The sequence below is a fragment of the Ylistrum balloti genome, unplaced genomic scaffold, assembly GCF_031769215.1.
Source record: "Ylistrum balloti isolate Yb309-2 unplaced genomic scaffold, AGI_CSIRO_Ybal_v1 Utg370314, whole genome shotgun sequence".
NCBI classification, from domain to species: domain Eukaryota; kingdom Metazoa; phylum Mollusca; class Bivalvia; order Pectinida; family Pectinidae; genus Ylistrum; species Ylistrum balloti.
The window spans coordinates 177,501-204,424 of NW_026782232.1; the positions used below are offsets into that span (position 1 = coordinate 177,501).

At 35.9% G+C, this 26,924-nt stretch overlaps 2 protein-coding genes across 2 annotated transcripts; one reads left to right on the forward strand and one right to left on the reverse strand.

Annotated features, from left to right (window-relative positions):
* Positions 1–2,169: 2,169 nt before the first annotated feature.
* Positions 2,170–16,919, forward strand: LOC132553282 (protein SLC31A2-like). Its single transcript, XM_060217513.1, has 4 exons — positions 2,170–2,370; positions 14,277–14,346; positions 16,158–16,272; positions 16,476–16,919. The coding sequence occupies exons 1-4, from the start codon at positions 2,170–2,172 to the stop codon at positions 16,786–16,788; spliced, it is 699 nt and encodes a 232-aa protein (XP_060073496.1). The 3' UTR covers positions 16,789–16,919.
* Positions 16,920–24,041: 7,122 nt separating this feature from the next.
* LOC132553283 (uncharacterized) lies at positions 24,042–26,162 on the reverse strand. Its single transcript, XM_060217514.1, has one exon. It carries the CDS (start codon positions 26,160–26,162, stop codon positions 24,042–24,044), a length of 2,121 nt encoding a protein of 706 aa, XP_060073497.1.
* Positions 26,163–26,924: the final 762 nt, after the last annotated feature.

Sequence of the window (26,924 nt, forward strand, 5' to 3'; positions counted from 1 at the left end):
ATAATACCGTTATATTTCAATATTGTTTTATCTAATCTCAGCAGAAGATATAAATTAACCAGAATGGAAACTAATGAAAAATTAGCATTTTTGGTAGAAGTTCTTTAACTGAACTTCCTCCGTTTCGTTCTCTTTATTTGCAATAGTATATGTTTTCATATTCATGTCAAATACATTGGTAGATTCTGAGCACTGCCTGTTATTCAGTCGCAACCTCCAGGTTCCGTCAAATTTAGGGGACTAGGGTCTTCAAAATATGAAAATTACCATGAGCAAAACAAACATGGAACTCATGTAAAATTTCAATGTTTTTTGTCGTGTTAAAAAAATGGAAAACATTTCGAAGGAAGAAACAAAAACAATTATAAGAAAAAGATACATTTCCATTTTTAGCTAGATGAACGAATATACCTCAACAAGATATCGATACTAGTTTGGGGAAAATGCTGAATTGAATTTAAAAACTAATCAAATTAAAGAAAGAAATCTATTTCTGAACACCTGTCATAACATGAACGGCGCTGCCATGATAACAAATTACCCACGTTTCACCGAATCCCAGCTAGGAACGACTTACAACATAAACAGGTGTTGATACTTGGGAAGTCCTACTAGGTGTAAAGCTAGTTTTTGGGGGAGTAGACACAGATTCGAGACTGTCCAAACAATAATCTCCAACCTGATACAAAATATCATTTTCAAAAAATTATTAAGTCCCACATTGTCCACTTCAGCATGACTATACCAATTTTAGTGAGGATTTCTTTTGAAATTCCCAATAAAAACCTTTATAATTAGGTAACTTAATGAACAAACATATCATCCATGGCAAGATCAGAAAAAACTGTAACACTACCTTAGTGCGAAGAACAGCAATTGAAGGGGGTACTTTTCTTCAACGCCTTGTAAACCTACACTCTCCTGAAGTGTGTTGCGGGTACGTCTATTGCACTTCTGTAAACAGCCCACGCTATTTTCCGATACATAGAAACCCTATATCTATAAAGCTCAGTCTGTTATAGCGTTGGCCAACAGATCCAAGGTGTTAAGTTCGAAACTCCTTATCCGTGGCTGTATGTATTTGGCGAAAATGTAAAAACTTACCTGTTTGTGTCCTTGGGCAAGACACTTGTCCGATCTATATATAACATAATTATTTCTCTTATTTAGATTGCATAAATTAAAGATGTGACGTCAGAGACGTTGTAATACTAGTTTAGTAAAGAATTGTTTTCTTGACAACACAAATATGTAAACAAAATTATAATAAGACTTAACTTTGGATAACTGGAAGAAAAAATTAAAGAGTGGTATTTTGTTTCCGTGAATATATAGCCTGCTGGAATGTCTTTATCTCAACTGATAAAGACATTCTAACTGGAAATCCTGATTTTTTTTCAGGGTGTTGACGTGTGTTGGCAATTTATGCTGCAGTATATTACGCATTTAAAAATGGCGTCGGTTGCCATTTTGAAAGAAATATTTCATTAAGAATGCAAAAGTTAAGGTGTTGTTTACAGGAAATAGGATAATGTACGGAAGAGAAGGTAACGTTTATTACATACTGAGATGTTGTGTGCTTTGTTAGAAATATACTATTTATACTGCTATCCTCTTGTAAAGGTACAAACAATGATTGTGAGAAATTTGGATAATAGCGAGGCGGACCAATTAGTACGACAAACGGTAAAAAATATCAGTATATATGTTTTTTATCATAAATGTTAAGGTTCGGAGTCGAAATTATAATCCAAATTGTTGTCTGGAGTTCAAATGGAAAATCTCTATCGTGACACATTTTATATCAGAGAAAAAAAAACAGGAAAACAATTTGGATGAAAATTTTTTAGTCTAGACGCGTTCTAATCTAGGTTAGGTAAACCAGTTTTCGATGATCCTAGTCATTTTAAACAAGGGTATGTTGATAAACATTTTTGTTTGAATGGGAGGTCGTCTGTTATATCATACCTTGTTGGTAATATATACTGCCTCCATTGTTTAGTCTGCAGTGACATAAAGGAAGCTAACATCCTGGCGGCTATATCAGTTCGTGACAAGTTAGAATAAACACTAGAACGCTCTCATTAAAAATTTTTGTGAAGGTTGGGTAGAGGTTATCGGCTCCATAGCATGTCTGATGAAGGTTAATGACATGTCTGGTGGAGATTCATGGCATGTCTGGTGGAGGTTCATGGCATGTCTGATGGAGGTTCATGGCATGTCCGGTGGAGGTTCATGGCATGTCTGATGGAAGTTCATGGAATGTCTGATGGAGGTTCATGGCATGTCCGGTGGAGGTTCATGGCATGTCTGATGGAAGTTCATGGCATGTCTGATGGAAGTTCATGGCATGTCCGGTGGAGGTTCATGGCATGTCTGATGGAAGTTCCTGGCATGTCAGGTAGAGGTTCATGGCATGTCTGATGGAAGTTCATGATGGAGGTTCATGAAATGTCTGGTGGAGGTTCATGGCATGTCTGGTGGAGGTTCATGGCATTTCCGGTGGAGGTTCATGGCATGTCTGATGGAGGTTCATGGCATGTCCGGTGAAGGTTCATGACATGTCTGGTGGAGGTTCATGGCATGTCTTGTGGAGGTTCATGGCATTTCCGGTGGAGGTTCATGGCATGTCTGATGGAGGTTCATGGCATGTCCGGTGAAGGTTCATGGCATTTCTGATGGAGGTTCGTGACATGTCCTGTGGAGGTTCATGGCATGTCTGATGGAGGTTCATGACATGTCCGGTGGAGGTTCATGGCATGTCCGGTGGAGGTTCATGGCATGTCTGATGGTGGTTCATGGCATGTCTGATGGTGGTTTATGGCATGTCTGATGGTGGTTCATGGCATGCCTGATGGTAGTTCATGGTATGTCTGATGGAGGTTCATGACATGTCTGGTGGAGGTTCATGGCATGTCCGGTGGAGGTTCATGGCATGTCCGGTGGAGGTTCATGACATGTCTGATGTTGGTTCATGGCATGTCTTGTGAAGGTTCATGGCATGTCTGATGGTGGTTCATGGCATGTCTGGTGGTGGTTCATGGCATGTCTGGTGGAGGTTCATGACATGTCCGGTGAAGGTTCATGGCATGTCTGATGGTGGTTCATGGCATGTCTGATGGTGGTTCATGGCATGTCTGATGGAGGTTCATGGCATGTCTGATGGTGGTTCATGGCATGTCTGGTAGAGGTTCATGACATGTCCGGTGAAGGTTCATGGCATGTCTGATGGTGGTTCATGGCGTGTCTGATGGTGGTTCATGGCATATCTGATGGAGGTTCATGGCATGTCTGATGGTGGTTCATGGCATGTCTGATGGTGGTTCATGGCATGTCTGGTGGAGGTTCATGACATGTCCGGTGAAGGTTCGTGGCATGTCTGATGGTGGTTCATGGCATGTCTGATAGAGGTTCAGGGCATGTCTGATGGAGGATCATGACATGTCCGGTGGAGGTTCATGGCATGCCTGATGGAGGTTCATGATGTACAATCACCAAAATACATTATCATTTTTCGTTTCTTTCGAAAAAAATGTTAATCACTCAAACAAAACGCCAGTTACAATCATGGTTGTACGACGAAATAAGTTGAAAGACGATTTTAAATGTGTGTTCGGGTAAATCTTCGTATATATCTATATTAAACTAAATGTTTTGTAGAAGTCTCGCTCCGTTCGGGTGATCTGACCTGACTTACTGTGAAACTACACTTCTATTATATTTATAAGCGTGCTCAGAGTTTCCATACAGGTAGACTCCGTTCTCTCGTCGAAATATTGTTTATTTAATCATTTTCTTTCTTCATTTGTCAGTTAAAACGATAGCTATCAATGGAATCCTTTCAATTGCATCTTATCTTGTACAAATGTATAGAAAATCTAATGGTCTGATGAAATAGCCAGTAACAAATATATGGTGACATGAGAGCCTGTAACTTATACACATCATACATTAATACAGGTATTACAGGTACTATATACCTACAGCAGGTAATTGAGATCTTTAAACTTCCTTAAACAATCGTAATTTTACTGGATAAGGCTACAGGTATTTCTATTGAATACTGATTGAAAGGTCTTCATAGAAAAAAAGAATAAATGAATGAATTTCGTGAAAAAACATTCCAACTTAAAATTCATGTTACTTGTTATCTTAATAAGAGCGTAAGTCAAAAGCATCCTATGAAGTCCTAACCGGTGCAGATATCACTCCAGTTCATCAATAATCATAATTTTACTATCAAAAGAATTTGTTTCTTTTAATTGAAACACGTCTTGTGATACACCATTTGTTGTAGAAATTGATCGGACAGATAACAGCTAAACAATTTTCCCCTTAAAAATTCCGAATTTTAGCTCTATCGTGAGTACAGTTGATATCTACATTACAGTCCTCCATACAGTGAACAAATTCCATTTGTAACGCCCACATCACTACCACACAGTCGCCAGGCTTACCTCTGTCACAATACACCTCTGTTTCCAATTCGATGAGTCTATTTTCAAATTTAGGTGATCTTAGACGCAGTTAATACAAACAAATTGAATGTCTGTCAAATTCGAGAATATTACAGTCAAACAGCGGCAAGCCTCCCACTGTATGTTGTAGCGATCTTTAGATTAGGAAGGCATACATCTTAAGTCAAACTTACATTACTCAAGTCTGAGTAATCAACGTGATGATTTCTTAACGTATTTCACGTAAATTTATTTTATATATATATATATATATATAAATATATATATAAATTATTATAAGTTCTCGTGAAAAGAGAAATAACTCTTCATAGTTGTATTTACTTTCAAAAAGAATGATGAAGACATAAATATATACACCTGTATAGTGATCTTGATTATTTAAATTGTTCAAAAAGTATCACACTTATTTACGACTTTAAACCGAGTTTAAGAGATAGCGAGAAATTTTACTTACATGTGATATACATGATCAACATGAAGATATATTATTGGTTCTGTCATAGCGATTTCGGATACCGGTGAGACAATATTTTTTTATTTTAGTTTTCAATAGCGCTATAGAAACGACATAGCTTAAGCTGACATAGTGTATGAAACGAACATCATTTTCATTAAAGTATTTAGCATACATATTAGTTTAGCATTGTTTTGTAATATGACATGTTGTTACATTCAATTATTATTTGATAAAAACGATACATTTGTTTATATGCCACGTGTTTCTGTACATACATATATATACGGCATGTTCATAATTGTTTACTTTAACAACATTTCCAAATTGTAATTAATCATATCATTCGTCTATTAATTATTTCATGGTTTAAATATACGTGTATACTGTAATATAATTCTTAGCTTGAACATTCGTATCATTAATGGTATCATTCTATGTCATATTTTCTGGGGTTTTTTTTTTTATAATGTTACCTACTGGAAATCGGCGTACTAATTGGTACTTAAACTGATTCAATAAAAATTGAAAGATAACATCCACATATGCTTGCTATTCAATCTTAAATCTATGTTTTTTGCTTGGAGCTATTGAATATTTATTCTAAAGAAAATTCTCCATATCGTCCCACTTCCCGTTTTAACTTACATATAATACGCCGCTGTCTTATTCTCGGAACTGCAGTTTCACAACCCTCAGTAAAATGTCGATTTCTGTAGCGGACTGTAAAATGAATATTTCATAGGCGATTAAGCGACACAGGTTGGCGATACCGGATTTAACTATTTTCTGCCTCACCAGGTCGTGAGTCTCTTTAACTACATCTGGCAGGCTTAGACTCTAGGTACACACTGGAAATACTGTTACTTTACACGAAGATAAAGAGTCCCATGGGCACAAGGTAAGCTATTTCTCTTCGAAATTACAATCATTGTCGTTATTTTCAAAAGTTATGTTTTAAAATATGATTATAAAAACCGGTCATTTATAAAATCATTTTGTTTCAAAAAGAACAAAATGGCAAATATTTTAACAATATGAAATAAAAACACGGTTGTAACATTGAAAATAACATTTGCCTTTTGTGATATAAGATATTGAGGTGTAAATGTTTATCGCTATCCTAGCCTTAAGCGACGATTTCTAAACGATATCCATTCTGTGCTAATGGCGACATGATTACGCTTTCCTACACGGAAGTTTAAGTAATCTCTTTATGTCGTATTTTAGCCCAGTGATGAAAGTTAGCATTGGCTGTGATTTTTTGCTATACCCATTTGACCTCGCAGCAGCTTTTACTTCCTTGTCTGTTCTGGACAATATTAGTTTATTCTCTGTGTCTCGTTCATGACACCCGCAGGGAAGACTGAAAGACAACACTGGTCGTCTATTTACAGTACATGGTCAACGTGTAGTTTTCAGGACAGAGATAAGATGATATTGATTTTGACCCATGCTGTAATAACCAAGATTTATGTAAGGATTACGTGTTATCAATAGAAAAAAGTATATGCACGTTATAAATCGTTTTGATAAGATTTCCAAACTGCAAAATAATCTATAGCAACAGTAACTCATTGCTGGTTCGTCTAGTTGTTCATCAAACCTTTATCAGAGCTTCTTACTACAACTCTACTGTTGTGAATGGACGATGTAGGTGACGAGCTGACATCCATTAGTAATTTGGATCAGGTCAGCTCGCCCCTAAGGTGTTGCGCATCAACAAGTCACAGCAGTCGTTGTAGTGTACTTGGTCGAAATATACAGATGTGTTTCGGCTCTATTATGGACTTATCGTACACTGCAACAGCCGTTCACGACACATCATAGGCTTTCTCTTTACCTTAACATATTTTCCATTGTAAATTTTCACAATAGTAATTTTTAAACAGGGTTACAGTCTGAATATGGAATCAATATTAAGTGGTTTTTTTAAAGAATCAGAAAAGCTGTTGACGAATCTTCAACATCTCTTCTAATGAGAATTTCTTCTATTTTCCACTCAATTCAATACCTCATTATGAAATGAAATCATTCGTTCTCTTATTAAATGACAGCTTTCATTTCAAATACGGTACAAACACATATATGTACATGGCTATGAACTATGCTGAAGAGTATTTTTAATGCGCCCAAATCGATGAAGAAATATGTACAGAGGCAAAATGATAAAACTCGATCTAGTTTCTGGTTGACCATGTTTTCGTCGAGTTTGGTGGTAATATCTTCCGACACACCATTAACAAACCTTTAGAACAATTTGTGCCTTTCTTTTTTGCTGACTTTGTCACAAAGACCTTGCGAAGTCTTTCAGTTCGGCTTTCAGATTTATATTTTGTTTATATTTTGCTGAAGTTTTAGCAAATTTGAGTTTGAATTAAGGTTCTATTGACATACATTCATATATAAAAAGTCAGTCTGTAAATTTTACCTCAATAGAATGCATATTAAGCTGAATGTAAATATTTCATTTCATTTTATCATAAGCGATCCATTTGTAATAATGCCCGTCAACCAGCTCTTTAAGTATTCCAGCCTACGTAACCACGGGTCAAGGTCTGAGGTGAATAGTTCGGAGCTCCTTACCCGTGGCGGATTGCGTTTCTCAGGAAGCAAAGAAATAACTAGTCTGTGCTGACCTTGTTGTGTCCTTACGCAGGGACGTTTTAACCTTTTTGATTTGAAGGGCATTCGACGGGTCTCCCGTTTGTGTTTCAGTGAGGGGACCACCGGTTTCTCTAAGGTGGATAAATCCAGCAAACGAACAAACATTTGGGCATTTTGAAATGTCGGTTTACGCACATCTCTTTCATCTTCCGGGTCTCATTGTTTTCTTCTTCAACAGGTACTCCGGTTTCCTTTAACGTCACGACTCCCTTTTAAGTTCCATCAACGACGACAAAAATAAACTTATCTTGTGAAAAACTGTTCTCAAATAGTGACCGACTTTAAGTGCAAATGTGATTCATTTTGCATTTGTGTTCTAACATTTAATGGTACCATTCTATTTAATGAATACAGATGTCCATTATCTATGGCATAGCTATTCAATAGTTAATGCTGTTCTTTACTCGATGACAGAAAGAAAGTCCTTTGCTTATAACGAGAGTAATACATTCAATACTTTGTTAACATAACGGTGTACATTTTTCTCTAATCCAAATAGCATTTCAGATCTTTCAATATTTTGACATCTTAAGTATGAAATCTGATAGATCTGACTATCAGGTATTAAGTACTTATCAATTAACGTCTTTCAAAAATGTCTATGAAAACTTCATCAGTTTTTGATTAAAAATACCAGAAATTTATTGATTAGCGCATCGACGCATCTAGATTTTCACTTTTCTTTCGATCAGTTTTAATTTAGCTCAGTCGCCTCCTAGATTTCACAAATGTTTGGCTCGTAACATCACTAACGAGTCCCATGTTATTCACAGTATGTGATCAGTGATGCGAAATTTCACAAATAACCAAACGGGATTATATATAGATACATAGTTGAAAGATAGATAAATGAAATAGAATTCTTAGATGGAAAAGGAATTCAAATCATAACTGTAAAATAAATATGATGTGTGTCAGAGAAATTTAGGTTTAACAGCGTCATTTTTTGATGACATTTCAACGATAAAACGAAGATGTGGTATTTTTATCCTGTTTGGAAAAAAACATAAACTGATGTGTCGAATGTAGACGTAAACATGTATGTATGTACTGTTCTTATGATAATGTTGTACTAGCTTCTTCAACTCCAGCTAGTACTACACTTAATTGACAATTTCTGTCTGTAAAAATCCTGGTACAATGAATATAACCTTGTCTTAGCCGTGATGACAATACAAGGTTTACACGGCCTTGATATGAAACAGAAACCCAGGTATTACTTTGTTTAAATCCTGTGTAGTTATGTAGTGTAAAATACAGAAATCGTGTTAGTTATGACAATGTACAAATATTTGTCCCGGATGCGTCATATGTCTGTTTAATGTTACCGTGTCTTTACTGATCATTACATCGATTTGTATAGCCTTATTACGAATATAAATACATGAATATTTAATGGTGCATTGTTGAAATTTAACTTCAAAAAGCTAAGTTGAAACTGATTCGATCTATTGGCAAAATTACCCTTATCCATTAAACTCTGAAATCGTACATTGTTAATAATTTGACGTTCCTAGAGGCATTGCATGGCTGGTTCCATTGTATTAAGTGATGTGTTTCGTTATTGGTTCCATACGACTTATAATGTATGTAATGAAATGTCTTTCGCCCTGAATCGATTTTAAATCTATATAGCATATACGCCATATCAACCGAGCATATTATGTCTCTGACTCAACACCCAGGAAATTTATATTTGACACACTGGCAGAACATGCATAAAGCGGCAATGTTAATCCTGTCACGTGATATAATGTAAAGCCTCTGATAACTTATAGTAGTAACATCTGTTAAGAACCAAACAAAAGCATACGTTAAATATCAATAGAAACTTGTTTTTAATGATCACGTGACTCAACATTACTGTGTTGTTGCAAACGCTCGTGTTGCACTTTTGCAAACTCTAGCATGTATTTATATTCTATTCAAAAGCAAATTGAAGAATGAAATGAAACCCATTTGACACAAGTTGAGGTAAATAATTTGCATTTGAATAATAACTCCCAATATAAACCTTTTACAAACACCAGTCTGATATTTGGGCTGTAATCACGGGGACTCAGGAAGGACTGTGGTTGAAATCTATGGCGGGTTTGTAACATATTGGTAAACTTAGCCTATAAGTTTATCGTGGAAGCATTCTGGATTACTTTCATTAGCAGAACTGTAGCTTTCCCCTTTAATGAATTTATATTTGTCATTGTATTCTGTAAGAAATGTAATCTGAGCTAGCATCTATAATTCCGAGGTAAGTGTCTTAAAATTTGAGGAAGGTATCTTAAATTCTGAGGTAGTTATCTTAAAATCTGCCCAATTAAGATATTGATTACGGACTAATGTCTTAATCCCAATGTATATCTGTGTATATCTTAGGTGATGGTATACTCAGTCTTTCCTATTTCATCTTTCATTTAAAATGTTGTTTCCGTTGTTTATCTACATCATTAAGATGACTATAATTTTTCGTCGTACAATTTTGACAAACCCAAACTAAACTAAATTGACAATCACCATGAAATATGTAGGAAAGCAAAGTTTATTAATTTTCAATTTATCATAAAGAATTTAACAGAATTTTAAAACAAATTATCAGGATGTTTTCGGAGTTCCTTAAAACAACCATAACATTTTATATCTTTGAAATATTACTGATAACCGACAGAATCTACCGTCTTCAAAAACTGAACTGAAAAAAGAGTAGTGACTTCGTTAGAAGACAAGTTCCTGTATAACATTACATTACCATTTGTACAATATTTAAATGTCCCAACATAGGCAGTTATTTTCCTACAAAGTACCTGACGCTTTAACATATTTACACTGTGTTGAAGTTAAATATTTATTTGCACTCTCAAAAGGTTGTATTTTCCAACACGACAATGAACTGAAGAAATTACCATCAAACAGGAAGATCTGGTTGTAGGCCTTCCAATAACACATGTGGGATATTTTATAACAAGAGAATTGAGACATTGACTCAGTTTAGCTGCGTATTCTTATGGTTGATGATTTTAATGAGCGGACTTTCATGTTGTGTATTCGTTTAAAATGGATGGATGAAGCCGTTGGATTGGCTATTCAGTAAAAGTGAATCGAATCCAGTAGGTTCTCGTTTTATTTGTTTTCTCTGTCCTTTTGGAAGCGTTGTTTGGGTTAAATACACCAGTGTGATTTGACTTGAGTGTATTTTATTTAATTTGATACCTGTAAACATTTCGAGTAGGTTCGTCGGTACCCAACCGTACATTTGGCAAATCTGACACTACTTGTGGTTTGACATAGAGATACATAACAGGTTGTGGTAATTATGATATAGAATAGTATAGTATTGGAATTACAACAGAACTGGTGCAACTTCTGAAACAAACAAATGACGTTGTCTTTCGCCGTTATATCAAATAATGATATTGCTCTTAAGAACCGTGGAATGCTATCTCCTTGTATACTTTTACACGTTTTGGTTTTGAGGTATGGTGTCTTTGGATTTTGTAGTACTGTTATCCGTTGTTATGATGTTGGTATTTCACATGTTGTTTTGATGCTAATACAACGTTCATAATTTACATGTGGTTTTAATGTTGTTTGCTGTTGTAACGTATGTTTTTTAAAATGTTGTTTCAATGTTGTATAATTCATGTTGTTTGCTGTTATGATGTTGGTATTTTACATGTTAAGATGTTGCTTAACAATACGACGTTGGTATTTTACATGTTTATTTTACATGTTTACATGATGTTGTTTATACATGTTTAGAATACATGTTGTTACATGTTTAAATGTTGTTTGACAATACGATGTTGGTATTTTACATGTTTAGATGTTGTTTGACAATACGATGTTGGTATTTTACATGTTTAGATGTTGTTTGACAATACGATGTTGGTATTTTACATGTTTTGATGTTGTTTGACAATACGATGTTGGTATTTTACATGTTTTGATGTTGTTGACAATACTACGTTGGTATTTTACATGTTTTGATGTTGTTTGACAATACGACGTTGGTATTTTACATGTTTTGATGTTGTTTGACAATACGACGTTGGTATTTTACAACGACGTTGGTATTTTACATGTTTTGATGTTGTTTGACAATACGACATTGGTATATTAATTAGTAAGATCAAGTTTTACAATAAGACGTTGGTATTTTACATGTTTTGATGTTGTTTGACAATACGATGTTGGTATTTTACATGTTTTGATGTTGTTTGACAATACGACGTTGGTATTTTACATGTTTTGATGTTGTTTGACAGTACGACGTTGGTATTTTACATGTTTTGATGTTGTTTGACAATACGACGTTGGTATTTTACATGTTTTGATGTTGTTTGACAATACGACGTTGGTATTTTACATGTTTTGATGTTGTTTGACAATACGACGTTGGTATTTTACATGTTTTGATGTTGTTTGACAATACGACGTTGGTATTTTACATGTTTTGATGTTGTTTGACAATACGACGTTGGTATTTTACATGTTTTGATGTTGTTTGACAATACGACGTTGGTATTTTACATGTTTTGATGTTGTTTGACAATACGACGTTGGTATTTTACATGTTTTGATGTTGTTTGACAATACGACGTTGGTATTTTACATGTTTTGATGTTGTTTGACAATACGACGTTGGTATTTTACATGTTTAGATGTTGTTTGACAATACGATGTTGGTATTTTACATGTTTTGATGTTGTTTGACAATACGACGTTGGTATTTTACATGTTTAGATGTTGTTTGACAATACAACGTTGGTATTTTACATGTTTTGATGTTGTTTGACAATACGATGTTGGTATTTTACATGTTTTGATGTTGTTTGACAATACGACGTTGGTATTTTACATGTTTATATGTTGTTTGACAATGATGTTGGTATTTTACATGTTTTGATGTTGTTTGACAATACGACGTTGGTATTTTACATGTTTTGATGTTGTTTGACAATACGACGTTGGTATTTTACATGTTTTGATGTTGTTTGACAATACGACGTTGGTATTTTACATGTTTAGATGTTGTTTGACAGTACGACGTTGGTATTTTACATGTTTAGATGTTGTTTGACAATACGACGTTGGTATTTTACATGTTTTGATGTTGTTTGACATTACGACGTTGGTATTTTACATGTTTTGATGTTGTTTGACAATACGACGTTGGTATTTTACATGTTTTGATGTTGTTTGACATGTTTTGATGTTGTTTGACAGACGTTGGTATTTTACGTTGGTATTTTACGACGTTGTTTTGATGTTGTTTGACAATACGACGTTGGTATTTTACATGTTTTGATGTTGTTTGACAATACGACGTTGGTATTTTACATGTTTTGATGTTGTTTGACAATACGACGTTGGTATTTTACATGTTTAGATGTTGTTTGACAATGATGTTGGTATTTTACATGTTTAGATGTTGTTTGACAGTACGACGTTGGTATTTTACATGTTTAGATGTTGTTTGACAGTACGACGTTGGTATTTTACATGTTTAGATGTTGTTTGACAGTACGACGTTGGTATTTTACATGTTTTGATGTTGTTTGACAATACGACGTTGGTATTTTACATGTTTTGATGTTGTTTGACAATACGACGTTGGTATTTTACATGTTTTGATGTTGTTTGACACGTTGGTATTTTACGACGTTGGTATTTTACATGTTTAGATTTGACGTTGGTATTTTACATGTTTAGATGTTGTTTGACAGTACGACGTTGGTATTTTACATGTTTAGATGTTGTTTGACAGTACGACGTTGGTATTTTACATGTTTAGATGTTGTTTGACAATACGACGTTGGTATTTTACATGTTTTGATGTTGTTTGACAATACGACGTTGGTATTTTACATGTTTTGATGTTGTTTGACAATACGACGTTGGTATTTTACATGTTTAGATGTTGTTTGACAATGATGTTGGTATTTTACATGTTTTGATGTTGTTTGACAATACGACGTTGGTATTTTACATGTTTAGATGTTGTTTGACAGTACGATGTTGGTATTTTACATGTTTTGATGTTGTTGACAATACTACGTTGGTATTTTACATGTTTTGATGTTGTTTGACAATACGACGTTGGTATTTTACATGTTTAGATGTTGTTTGACAATACGACGTTGGTATTTTACATGGATGTTGTTTGACAATACATGTTTTGATGTTGTTTGACGTTGGTATTTTAGCCATGTTTGATGAATACCAACTTTGTTTGACAAGGGTTACCGACATTACAGTATATCTATGGTACTTTTTCCATGGTATTGTCCTTGTATATTGATATACCACTTCAACAGTCAATTGTCAATAGGAGTATTAGTTAAACACTCGCCTTCCACCTACTTGTGGACATGTGTACGTAGATATACGTTTACCTGTCCGACCGCGTGGATTTGGCGTGGGTACTTGGATATCTCCTCCTATATCACAAGACCCCTCACTTGATTTCATTCTAGTCGATAAATGCTTTTGATATGAATACACAAAACGTATATCACACTTGGCTTAAGATGAATGTAGTCTTATTGGTGTTCTACTCATTTCAATAGTTAGATTATAATGAAGTAATGGCAAAAATAATGCCGTTATTGTCTTTCAGTACATGTTCTCTTTTTGTTCGTTTCTCATTTATTCTTATCAACATTATTATGTTTCTTGTTCAGATGACCATGTCCACCAACACCAGCGGGGAGACGGTGATACTGAAGATTTGGGATACCGGGACGATACCAGGTATATTTCGTGTTACGTTATATATAGACACGTCATAAACATCAGATAAATACACTGTGTACATACACATACTACATCATTAACCGACATATGGTCTATTAATAGCACAAAAGTTGTCATGCAAGGTTTAACATGGATATGTTTAAGAATACAATTTTATTGGGTTCCGTAATCATATTGATGGGAGTTTCCAAAGATGAGGCGATAAACGGCCTCGACACAAAAAGGCGTTTTACTTCCTGGAATAAATTGTATGGATATTTTCATGCCTTAGATTTGTTTTCTTTTCTATGTTTCACACTCATAACATCAAACAACCTCTCATTTTACTGGGGGGAAAGTTTCAAGTCGTTTAGTTAGCACTCTTGTTAAAATAACTACCAGATTGCATTAAAATCTTTAAAACAGATAATACTTGCTCCAATATTTTAACATTAAACAGTGATTTCTATTTCGTTCATGTCTCCTACCTGGTTTAGTATAGTTTTATAATGTTTCACAACAAAAATGAAGCAGCGCAAAGGGAGACGTTAGGAAGAAGAAAGATGATCAGAAAAGAAGGAAAATATTACGATCATGCACCAGGGGGCGCGAGTACAAATCTGCGGGACAGTTCTTGTTTGTAGAAATCGTAAATGGTTCCAGAGAATATTTTGTGTCTTATTTTCAAATATGCAAAAACATCTCTATATACTTTTATCTAAAGGAATGACTTTCAAGACCCACTAAAATACACCTTGGCCCTCGCCTCGCAAATGTTTGTAGATAAGAAGTTAGTACCTACACCTAAATTTAAGGTGATTTCCATTAACTTTCAATTATTATAGTGTCTATCATGCATATACGTATGTGTATTTTTAAATAAAAATATTCTTGTAACATCTGCATTTAGAATTATTGCTTAATAATTTGCTATTCTGGAGTAGAATTCGAGGTTGGAACCTCTGCTCACACACGAATTACCTACCGCAGACAGATTTTTCCTTCACTCGTGGATGTTATCGGCTTCCCACCCCTTCGCTACCATATAGGCATGTCACAAGATTTCCTGAGGACTTAGGTGATTACAATGCTGTTAAGATAGAATTACATAATAACGCCGTGGGACATGCGTTGCAGTCTGGGATCAACCGTCAGCCTGGCCTGCCCTAAATGTAGCAATTATTCTAAAATTAGTTTTCATCGTAACAGAACATTTCTATTTATCTACAATATCATATTAATTCAAAACAATTCACCTTGTATTCTAGACACTTTGTTCAAGAAAACAACGGTTTTTCGCGAATTTAAGGAGAATAAGACTAGATGTTAACAGTACGTCCTATTGATGAGGGTGTGTCAGTATACCTGTAGGTAATTTATTCACTCAATTTATTCTGAAGATAACAGATACTTATTTATTCATGTTGTCTATTAAATTGACTGTCGTCCTCTTTCAAATACCCAAATATATACCTACTACTCTGATAATACGGATAGAATTTCAATTTCGCTAGATTGTTAAAAAGCCATTTTGTATACTTTGATTTTTTTGTTATTCCAGAAAGAAGGATGTAGCAATATATTAGACAACGACACTTTCAGTTTTACTTAATCAAGAGCTGCGATCAACATTGCTTTTCGACGGGAAAGTAATAAAACTGCATAAGGGTCCTAAATAATGATGTCATATTGTGAAATTGGTTTTGTCAGGATTTTATATTTGTGGCGTTGCTTGAGTTAAACAAGAGGTCCTTTAAAATTTTCTGTCCTGAAATCGAAGCATAATGTCATTTTTGTCATTTCTAGATAAATACTTTGTACATTTTCAGGTCTGGTGTTCGCCATGTTGGTGTCTGTTATCCTGGCCGTCCTGTTGGAGTACATACACGTCATAATGAAATTTACGTTAGAACATAACGGCATCGAAAAAACAGTCAAGCACAGGTACGGCAACTTAACCATTGGTCAATTATAGGAACGACCTCCCTCACACCTAGTGAAATACGGGTACGACGTCTTTTTCCCTTTTCCTTTTGTCGACGTCCGTCGACATAGATATTGAATATATTGAATATTAAATTTTGCAGAAAACTACCCGTCTATACGCATATAGTATTTATTTATCAATTGTTATTTATTTCTAACAGAAAAGAAAAGTCATCGATCTGCAGTACTTCAATGAAGACACAGATGGTGGTTACAATATACCACGTGTTGCGTGTTGCCGTCGGATATTGTCTGATGTTGTTTGTGATGACATTTAATATTTGGATATATACGGCAGTGGTTTTGGGGTCGGGAACTGGATTTTATCTCTCACATGCATTTCCATGCATTAGTAATGCATCTAGAAAAGAGTGTGAAACAGATTCACAAATCCAGTTGTCAGTGCGACACGATGATGATATAGACGTACATCTCCAGGAAGAAGAAACATTGTATGTACAAACGTCACGTTAAAAACACAGAATACATTGGTTCCTGGTGCATCCTGTTTCTCTGGCCGATATATATTTAGACATATAGATCTATCCTATATGAAAGCCGTTTAATGTTAAAATATTGGAGCGCTATAGCTGAAACTAGCCTTGTTACATAAATGATCTAATGTCCCAAAATAGGTTATGGCTGAGAAGAAATTAAACATATTTTATTGAAAAAGACATGTACTTCACATCCTTTTAGATATTGAAAATAATGACTTTATTGTCTTTCAACCAATTATCATTTTCCTAGGTCATGATCTAAGGCCTTAGCATCATTGACGCCTTCTGATTTCATGATGCAGTTTGATCCGTGTTTATCACTGCATAACAGCCTTGTCTTATTCTTAAAATATAGTAAAAGTTGCTGAACATTTGTGTGTCTTGGTTTAAAAAGATATGTCCAGTTGTGGTGACGATAGTTGCAACTGAAATAAATCAGCAGGGTTGGGGAGTTGGGTTGGAGGAGTTTTAAATATTTGATTTTGAATATTTGGATGGACTGAAATACCACATTTGGTAAACATTTTATCTAATATCATAGACAACAAACAAGCTATCTATTTTCATAGAAGCATGTTTCAGTCTTACATTATCCTAGTTTATGTGAGTATATTTATTCAAGAGGAAGACAATTCAAACAAGGTATCTTTGTTCCGCATTTAAAGTATTCATACTGCACTGGACCAACATCTTCATTGTGAATGGAGCGTACCCCTAAGTATTTCCTGACGACTGTGAAACGAGCTGGGGACGTAATACTATGAAATACTGTGGAATTTTCGCTTATAGATAATTGTAGGATTCATGTTTTCGTCTTGACTTTTATTTTTGTGTTTTTGAGAGTTATTGATTCTTGCTTCATAAATTCGTAAAAACATGTAGTTTTGATTTGTAACTTTTTAGCGGATTTATACCTAATGTAATTTCGCTAAAATAAAACGGTATGATATAATTGATTATTTACAAGACTACTTTGTACCACATATCATTAAAACTGTATGTGTCATCAAAGACATACAAACATGAAAAACCCTTAAAACTCAGATTCTCGCATGATGTTGTACATGTAACTTTCATACCATCTAGACTGATTACGACCAGCTCAATAAAATAAAATGTTATCATGTGATATGTAAGTTTCCATGGATATTTATGATACTGCTGAATCTTTACCCACAGTACACTGGTATTCACTTGTACATACCGTACATAATTTTATTGTTGATTCCGACCCTTATTGGGATACTGTTTATCACTAATAATGATAACATAAATTTTCAAAGTAATCTTTGACTTCACGAAACCCACGATGTACCATTTATACCATTCAAAGTTCAAATCGAGGAACATTCTATCACAGCTATGTTTCAGCATGAAACCCTGTAACTAAGCAGTGTAGCGAACATGTCGAAATGTGATATGAATTATGCAATTATGCAAGGTAGGTGATTTATAAATGACGTTCAAGATAAAAATCTCACATTGTTTCTCTTTCTCATTGGTTGGGTCTCATAATCACACGATAAAAATTAAAAGTTTACAAAAATAGTATATTGTCCGATTGCTTTTAGATAACGGTTATTTTAAAATATCATCTTGCTCATAGGCGCACGCAATGTTTCTGGACCATTGAAACAAACATTACACCGACCCAGCTTTAGAGTAAACAACAAAGATGGCAGACGACAGTTACAAGGAGACGTGATAGAATTTTAGACAATGTGGACTCTTTTAAACAGTAAGCAGACGACGACTGATTGGGAATGACGACTGGAAGCAAAGTTTGATGTCATTTAATGTACAGGAATTCAATTACGAGATGTGCGACAAAAACAATCAGGCTTATAAGAAGTCTGCAATATTAGTAAACTAAAAGGGATTCCAACGGGAATAATTGATGTCAACATTGCCAAGGGCGACAATTTCAATCATCACACCTGTTTAACTTTATGACGAAAGATTCGATCAGTAGACTTCATATTGTCACACCTTTCGTCCGCGAGACCTTAAGTTACTTGTCAAGAAAACATGCAGAATTTTGTTTTTTTAATATCCTTGAATGAAGATAACTTACTTCAGTATAAACGGAAAGTGTGGATGTGAAAGGAACACGAGCACAATAGGGAAACCTAGTGAATTCTTTAAAAATTCTGTTCTGATGGAATTTTAACTTTTTCTTTCTTTTTGGAGCATCTTTGGTTCCAGGAGATTTATTTTCGTAGATAGGAAAGGAATGGCCCTCTTTACAAGGAGGTGAGGTGCCCACTATGGGAAAGAAGTAAATCTTCAATTGTTTCACATGTTCAGGTATTTTGACCATTATGTTTTTGTGAACGGGGATCAATGTAAATGAGGGCTCAATTGTGTAGTGTTTCGGAAGAGAGTGACAATGCCTAACAAAAGTAAAAGAAGAATTACATTGGAGTGTTTTTTCCGAGAGATGTTTTTGATATTTTTGCTTTGTAATTGTCTGTACGGTAATGAGAATATAGTAAAAGACACAAACTCTAGTAAAGATTATGAATTAGATACTGTAGAACAATATAACGAATTGAGCTGCGTTTGTGAAACTCAGATCCAAAGATAAAATATCCTTTGCCATATCACTGTGACAACAAGTGCTAAGGAATGATTGTTAACATCAGAAGGTGGGCGGATAAGTCTCTATTGCTATTATCTTCTTTTAGAGCTAAATTAAACATAACACTTGAAAGAAAAACGCATTTAATATCTTGTTGAAAGATAATAAATAAGTAATAAAACAATGTTTGGATGACACGGTTCTCCCGATTCTTGATATATCCTTGGTAGTCCAGTCGGCTCATTTCTATCAGAAGCTTACATTGTAGGTAACCAGTAACTGTAACGATATCCAAGCTTCCGGTAGGATAACATAAAAATATAACACATTTCATATTTCATCACGCCATAAAAACATATCAAACAGACAACAAACACACGTGTTTTAAGTAAAACGATAGAATTTTAATATAGACTTTATCTAATATGAATGTTAGGCTTTGAATAATGGTTGACACAAGGTTTAAGAGCGGGATCTGCTGAGTCAAGTGGAATGGGAACACGTGACACGCAGACAACGGGTATGGCAAGTCATGAACTGACACGACCAGTGGTGTATAAAGCTTTGGCCAAGATGTGGAACCATGATGGGCTTTGAATTTTAACCGGGAGAGACATTTATCAGTTACGAAAGATGTGGAATACAATGGATACTACACAGTTGTCGGTATGAACAATGACCTTTTGACATACAGGTGCTCAAACGTCATCCACATTTACATCTTCTCATCGGATGGGTAGAAAAATATATTTAAAAAATGTACATTTATAACATATAGGATTTGACAAAAGTTCTCCCCGGGGTCAAGGAGAAGCACCAAACACCGGTGTACCATGGGAGTTATAATGCTGGATGTTCGTGACAGTTAACAATGATGGCTTATGAGATTTAAGTCTATGAAAATAGAAAATATCAAGCAGAAAATCTAGTTAATGCAATGTATTAACTGTCTTTATACAAGTGATAACATGGTTATTTATCAAAAAACGAAATTGGTGTAGAATTGATAAAAGTACAATGTTGACATCATATGTGATTGGATTCATATTCATTGAACGAACTGTACAAATATTGTGTTGGTAGATATTTCCCACTACACCGGTAGACACATCTGTGATGACGTCACAGATAAGGCGTAAACAGTTAGTAGTGCACTTAGTTAAGCTAACGGACAACAGGGTTTAAACATTTGGTGATGTATGTATAAAATTGAAAAAAGATTTTCGTAAACTTTTTATAAATATAATTCATGCGAAACGACTTTCAAGTACATGCAAAATATTACAATACCAACGTACCCCAAAACTCATTTATCAAAAACATCCCGAGAACAAACGAAAATGTTAATTATTGGAATATCATGGTGTTCGTGCTGAGCGATGGGCTACTTTGGGTACATAGACTCTAAATCTGTTCAACAATAGGCGGTATCATATAGCATTAGTTCACCACGACAAACAGTTTTTTACTTAAGTAACTAGGTCAACCAAGTGTAAGACTGTCATTGTGTTCAGGGAAGATGTAATTAATCGAGTGAGTTGTCATTGACGTAAGTCAAAACTTAAGTTGAAGCTATAGTTAGTCAAAAAGTAAATCGTCGCTGGTAAATAACAATTAAATACTCCCTGATTTGCTGTCACCTAAGTAAGTAAAAAGCCAAAAAGTAATTTGGAACCGACAAGAGCCAAAATGTAATTTGTCACCGACTTTAGTCAAAAAGTAATTTGCCAATGACGAGAGTCAAAACGTTATTTGTCTATGTCGAGAGTCAAAAGCAGTTTGTCAATGGCGAAGGTCAAAAAGTAACTTGTCAATGATGAGAGTCAAAAAATAACTTGTCGATGATGTGAGTCAAAACGTAATTTGTCACTGACAATAGTCAAAAGTAACATGCCGATAACGAGAGTCAAAAAGTAATTTGTCCATGATGAGAGTCAAATGTAGTTTGTCAATGACGAAGGTCAAAAAGTAAAAAGAAAACTTGTCAATGATGAGAGCCAAAATGTAATTTCTCACAGACGACAGTCAAAAAGTTATATGTCAATGACGAGAGTCAAAACGCAACTTGTCGATGACGAGAGTCAAAGGTAGTTTGTCAATGACGAAGGACAAAAAGTAACTTTTCAATAACGAGAATCAATAAGTAACTTGTCGATGACGAGAGTCAATAAGTAACTTGTCAATAACGAGAGTCAATAAGTAACTTGTCGATAACGAGAGTCAAAAAGTAACTTGTCGATGACGAAGGACAAAAAGTAACTTGTCGATGACGAAGGACAAAAAGTAACTTGTCAATAACGAGAGTCAATAAGTAACTTGTCGATGACGAAGGACAAAAAGTAACTTGTCAATAACGAGAGTCAAAAGTAGTTTGTCAATGAGAAGGACAAAAAGTAACTTTTCAATAACGAGAATCAATAAGTGTCAATAACGAGAGTCAATAAGTAACTTGTAACGAGAGTCAAAAAGTAACTTGTCGATGACGAAGGACAAAAAGTAAAAGGACAAAAAGTAACTTGTCAATAACGAGAGTCAATAAGTAACTTGTCGATGACGAAGGACAAAAAGTAACTTGTCAATAACGAGAGTCAAAAGTAGTTTGTCAATGAGAAGGACAAAAAGTAACTTGTCGATGATGAGAGTCAAAAAGTAACTTGTCAACGACAATTGTTTAAAATGTAAGACTGACTAAAGTCCTCAATGAGTTGACTTTTTTCACCAGTATTGTAACTGGCCTAAACAAAGAAAACATTCCCCTTTTCAAATCAGACTGATTACGATGATATCTGAGATCATAGATTTGGTGTAATCTTTAATATCTAAATGTCATTCAGGTTAACATGATAACACTACTTGGCTTTTAGATAAATCACATTTGACAAGGAAAATTCAAAATATTACCACAGATAACTAGAACGACACTTGTCTTTATTATATAACCATAACCCTGATGTATCTACAAATGGTCACTACTGACATCCCATGTTGATACCTCACGGAGGTCAAAATAGAGATTCATAATTCTAATTGGAGCACACATCAAATTGATATCTGTCGAAGTTAACAGATCATGTGCAGATTAATTACAGGAAATATAAACGTTGTTTCCATGGCTTTGATATCCTTGACTTTGAGCGAAAAATGATTACCACGTGGCAAATCCTTACACATTAGCTTGTCTGGTTGATTTGGGTGACAACATCGTGTATCATCGGTACTAAAATGAACGGGGTGAAATCACGATGGAAACACAACGGAAGAAAATCTCTATATTTGCTTTCCAAAGAAAAGGCACGATTCCAAACCTTGCACAATCGTTTCTAAGAAGTTCACAACCAATACAGAATACCAAGTCTGTGGATAAGCGTTCGACCTTGTCACAAAATATATCCATGGTAACTATAAAGATGCTGTATGTAATTGTTAATCGGAGGAGGAGAATGTCGGTAACATGGCTGACTAGGTGCGCTAACTTTGATGATTGTACATGTAACTGAGAATCATTATTCAAAATACATCTTTCGATGAACAGATCATACAAGCCGTACACAATCCCATGCGCAGTACACTTTCCGACTCAGTTATACCTAAACATGATCACTGTATGCATGGCTAGTACAGAGTACAGAAGCGGTAACTTTACAATGCATGATTTAGCTACTTGCAATATAAATTTGGCTATGAATGTTGTTTCATTTTTGTTTCTCTATTAAGAGGTTACAAACTTACGTTATCGATATGTGAACTTTATATTTCTGTCGTGTTTTTGAACCTTTAAGAAACGAATATGCAATGTCTACGATAGCTCTTCCGCAGGTAATAAAATGAATTATCTTACCTAACGTGTTCTAGAGTGACCGCCCATTGTACAGTCCGGTGATACACGATGACCTCGGTGATATACATAACTATTGCTTTATATTCTTTACGATTCACCTAGAAGTGTCCCCAAAATGATACAAAACTGTTTATCTTTTCTTACAATTTACCTTTAAATGACCCATTCACTGTAACAATATCGAAACACGTTACAAATCCTGTTGTCAGTATGAAGGGAGGTATTTCTCAATAATGTACTGCCTGGGTAAGGGAGATAACTATCCGCTCTCTAACAACATCAGAGTGCTGTCACAGAGAAAGAATTAACTCTTCCTATCTTGTTAGTATGTGAATGCGTTACTCCTTCAGATGTAATTCAATGACCTATGACCTCAGTGTAAAACATGTCAGTATGAAAACAAGAGGTAAGAAAATGTTAATTGGCACCAAATAAGTAAGATATATATATATATATATATATATATATATCAATTGACTAAACAATTTCGATTGTTCATTGATAATAGAATATCGTGTGAATAATGTAACGTCACATCAGTATCAACATAAATGTTTCTACTGGTCTGTAAATAAAAAAATTGTTTAAAAATAATATATTGGTTAATCATCAATTAACGTGTTACATCATTAGACTGTATGAGGCCTACAAGTATATACCTCAGATGACGTCACAGTTAAAAACAAATTCAATATCAAACATTCGTTCGCCAAATTGTGGCGAAAGTAAAATATGAACAAAAATTACATCTGATGTCATTTTGCCACAACGTGGCGCCATATTGGTTCCTGTGGCGATGATAGCAATTCTAAACATCAGCAGCGGTACACGCCTCCTCCTCCGGTAGGTGGATAACTGGAATGTCATGAACTGAGACTGTTAGTGATTGTCTGCCCACGGCTTCCCTGGAAGCCTGTTCCGGTGACCAACCCTCCTCTTCCTCCGCCTCGCGCACTTTATCATAGTCCTCTTCCTCTATGCTGTCCTGTGGCGACAGACGACGCGCTGAGCTCGCACTGCTATCACTTCCCAGACTCGTGCTTCTAAGTTCAGGGGTTAACCGATTACGTCGTCGTTCTTCAAAGTATATTGGATCTGTATGTTTCCTCTGCAACCTGTGACGCGTGAACCGCGGGGATCGGTGTCGACTCGACCGAGTTGTTTCAAGTGAAGGGTCGTACCGAACAAACTCCTGGAAAACTTTGTACGTTTTCTGGTCGACACTTAAGTCTCGCATCATGATACGTTCCTTTGGCTCCCGGTGTGATTTAAAGAAGCGTGAGAACAAAGACGACTTACTTGGTGTATGTGTTTCCTCAAAACTGTCACCAGAAGGTTGGTCCGATCTCGAATCTGTCTCTGGTTCATTGATGCTTTCATAAATTTGTACAATCTGCCTTTCCCGACTGTACTCCCTTCGCTTTTTTGATGCGGTCTTTCCGTTTCTCCTTTCAAAGTATTTGGACCGTCGGCCGTACGCCTCTTTAGACGTTCCCGCTTCCGGAAGAGAATAGGAATGTGTATAGATACGTGCACATGGCTCAGGACTGCCGACTTCCTCCAGCACTTCAATCTCACTAGTACTGTGAGTCCGTTTGACATATGGAGACTGTGTCTCTAAGGACTTATACCCACTATCCGCCTTCATCTGAATCAGTTTGTGGTTTTGACTCTCTGTTGTACTGTCTGTGTTATCTGTTGTAGACTCGAATGACGTGGTCGTCACCTCGGGTCTGCTAGTGTCAGATACATCACCGTCGGTGTCCACAGTCTCTATGCTATCAAAACTATTGTCGGCACTCGCATTCGGGGGTTTTCGCTGCAGTCTCTTAGCTAAAATATTCTTATAGTTTTGTCTCCTGTTTTCGTAATGAGAGGGATGTAACTGGTGACAGCCCGAGTTCTGCGGGCAGTCACCACTATGGGGACTACAACGTTTCTCAACACATTCTGCGTATGGCACCGACTCGGTATTCGATTCAAACGATGTGGTGTATGAGTTAGGCACTTCTCCGTCTGGAGACTGATCCGGCGACATCATGTCCTCCATACGAATGGTATCACTACATTCTTCCTCCTCCTCGAACGTTGTTCGCAGATTCCACAGCTCGCGATACTTCTGCGTGCCGTTTAATGTGTCCGTATCATCACTATCTACTCGTATCGTGTCTAGCTCTCCATACATATCCATCTCGTCCAGCTGGTCCTCGTTTAGTATCTCGATACTGCCCGTATCATTGTACCGGACTTTGCACGTGTCCGGTGAATTAAGTTCCGATATCACGTCGAAGTCTGTGTTGTAGAATGGTCCTTTGAATTCTGTTATTTTTAACACATCGTAATCAACAATATCCTCAAAACTTTTCACTTTTCGTTCATTCACTCTCTCAAATATTCGATTAGTGTCAAGGCTGTGTGAATGGGAGCGCACTCGCCTTTCGGCTTTAGGAGCAACCGATCCACCAAAACCAAGTGAATGACGCCTACTCTCATTGTTACTCTGACACACACCTCCACCACTGTTGATGCTGCCACCACTGCCAAAGCTTCCGAGACGTCCACCACTACCACTACTTCCGAGACGGCCCCCGCTACCACTACTTCCGAGACGACCCCCACTACCACTACTTCTTTGTCGACCCCCACTGCCACTGCTTCCGATACGCCCTCCACTACCATCACTTCCAACACTTCGACCACTGCGGCAGCTGCCAACACTGCCGCCACTTCCATTTCGTCCTCGACCATTATGATGTATCTCGACAGCCACTTCTCGATGTAACGGTGCTGTATCAGTTGGCGAGGGAGAGTCGCCAAGGGACATAACTGCGGATGTAGATATAAATGGTTCTGGTTTTGGACTTCCAATATATTCATCTTCCATGTAAAAATCCGAATGACGTCGGTCTGGTGTGGTGGGGCTACTCATTTCCTGTCCTTGAAATGGCGGGCCGAGGGAACATTGCTTCCGTATGTTTTTATCTATGCGGGACTTTTTCAAGTGATGGAAGTCCCCCTCTGTATACCTGTAATGATATTACCAGCAACCAATGAGAAATGGTTAAAGGAGCATTACGTATAAACTTCTATAGCGCACACTGCAAACAACAATTGAATTAATCATATTTTTTCTCACTATCGCATAAATAACCAGGGTATAAAAGGAAAGAAATATTCTTCTTTCACTAAAGTAAGGACATCCGCTTAAAACTTGATAGTAAACTTGATGTCGTGCATGCAAACCATTTTTCGAGGTAATAACTCATTATTAATTCTACTAAATAAGTAGCTACCACAGCGTTACCTTGTGATACATCACATAACAATAATTGTACACAGATCTGGTTATAGCCATAATATGCAGAAAGGGAACATCACTTCCGGTTCGAGATAGGGAGGCACATTCAAACTGCTGGCAGACAACATGCATGGGAACATGGGTATTTCGCGTCATGTGACCGAATGCGGAACACCACAGTTGGTACAAAACAATGAGGATACCATATCTGGACTTTTTGTTTTGAAGAGTGTGAAAGAGATTTATTTTCAACTGATATTTTATTCGATAAATTTGTCAGATTTCTCTTGTCAAAAAATAAAATTCTTAATCATCAAATTTCAAAGAGATCAAGTTTGATTTTTAATTTGATATACCGAGTAAAAAGCCTGTTACACAATATCAAGTATGGGA

Excerpts from the sequence above, each read along its gene's own strand:
- LOC132553283 (XM_060217514.1), bottom strand. The coding sequence starts at position 26,162 with ATGAGTAGCCCCACCACACCAGACCGACGTCATTCGGATTTTTACATG.
- LOC132553282 (XM_060217513.1), top strand. The coding sequence starts at position 2,170 with ATGGCATGTCTGGTGGAGGTTCATGGCATGTCTGATGGAGGTTCATGG. Across the intron at positions 14,347-16,157 it reads GGATACCGGGACGATACCAG|GTCTGGTGTTCGCCATGTTG; the intron begins GTATATTTCGTG and ends GTACATTTTCAG. Across the intron at positions 16,273-16,475 it reads GAAAAAACAGTCAAGCACAG|AAAAGAAAAGTCATCGATCT; the intron begins GTACGGCAACTT and ends TATTTCTAACAG.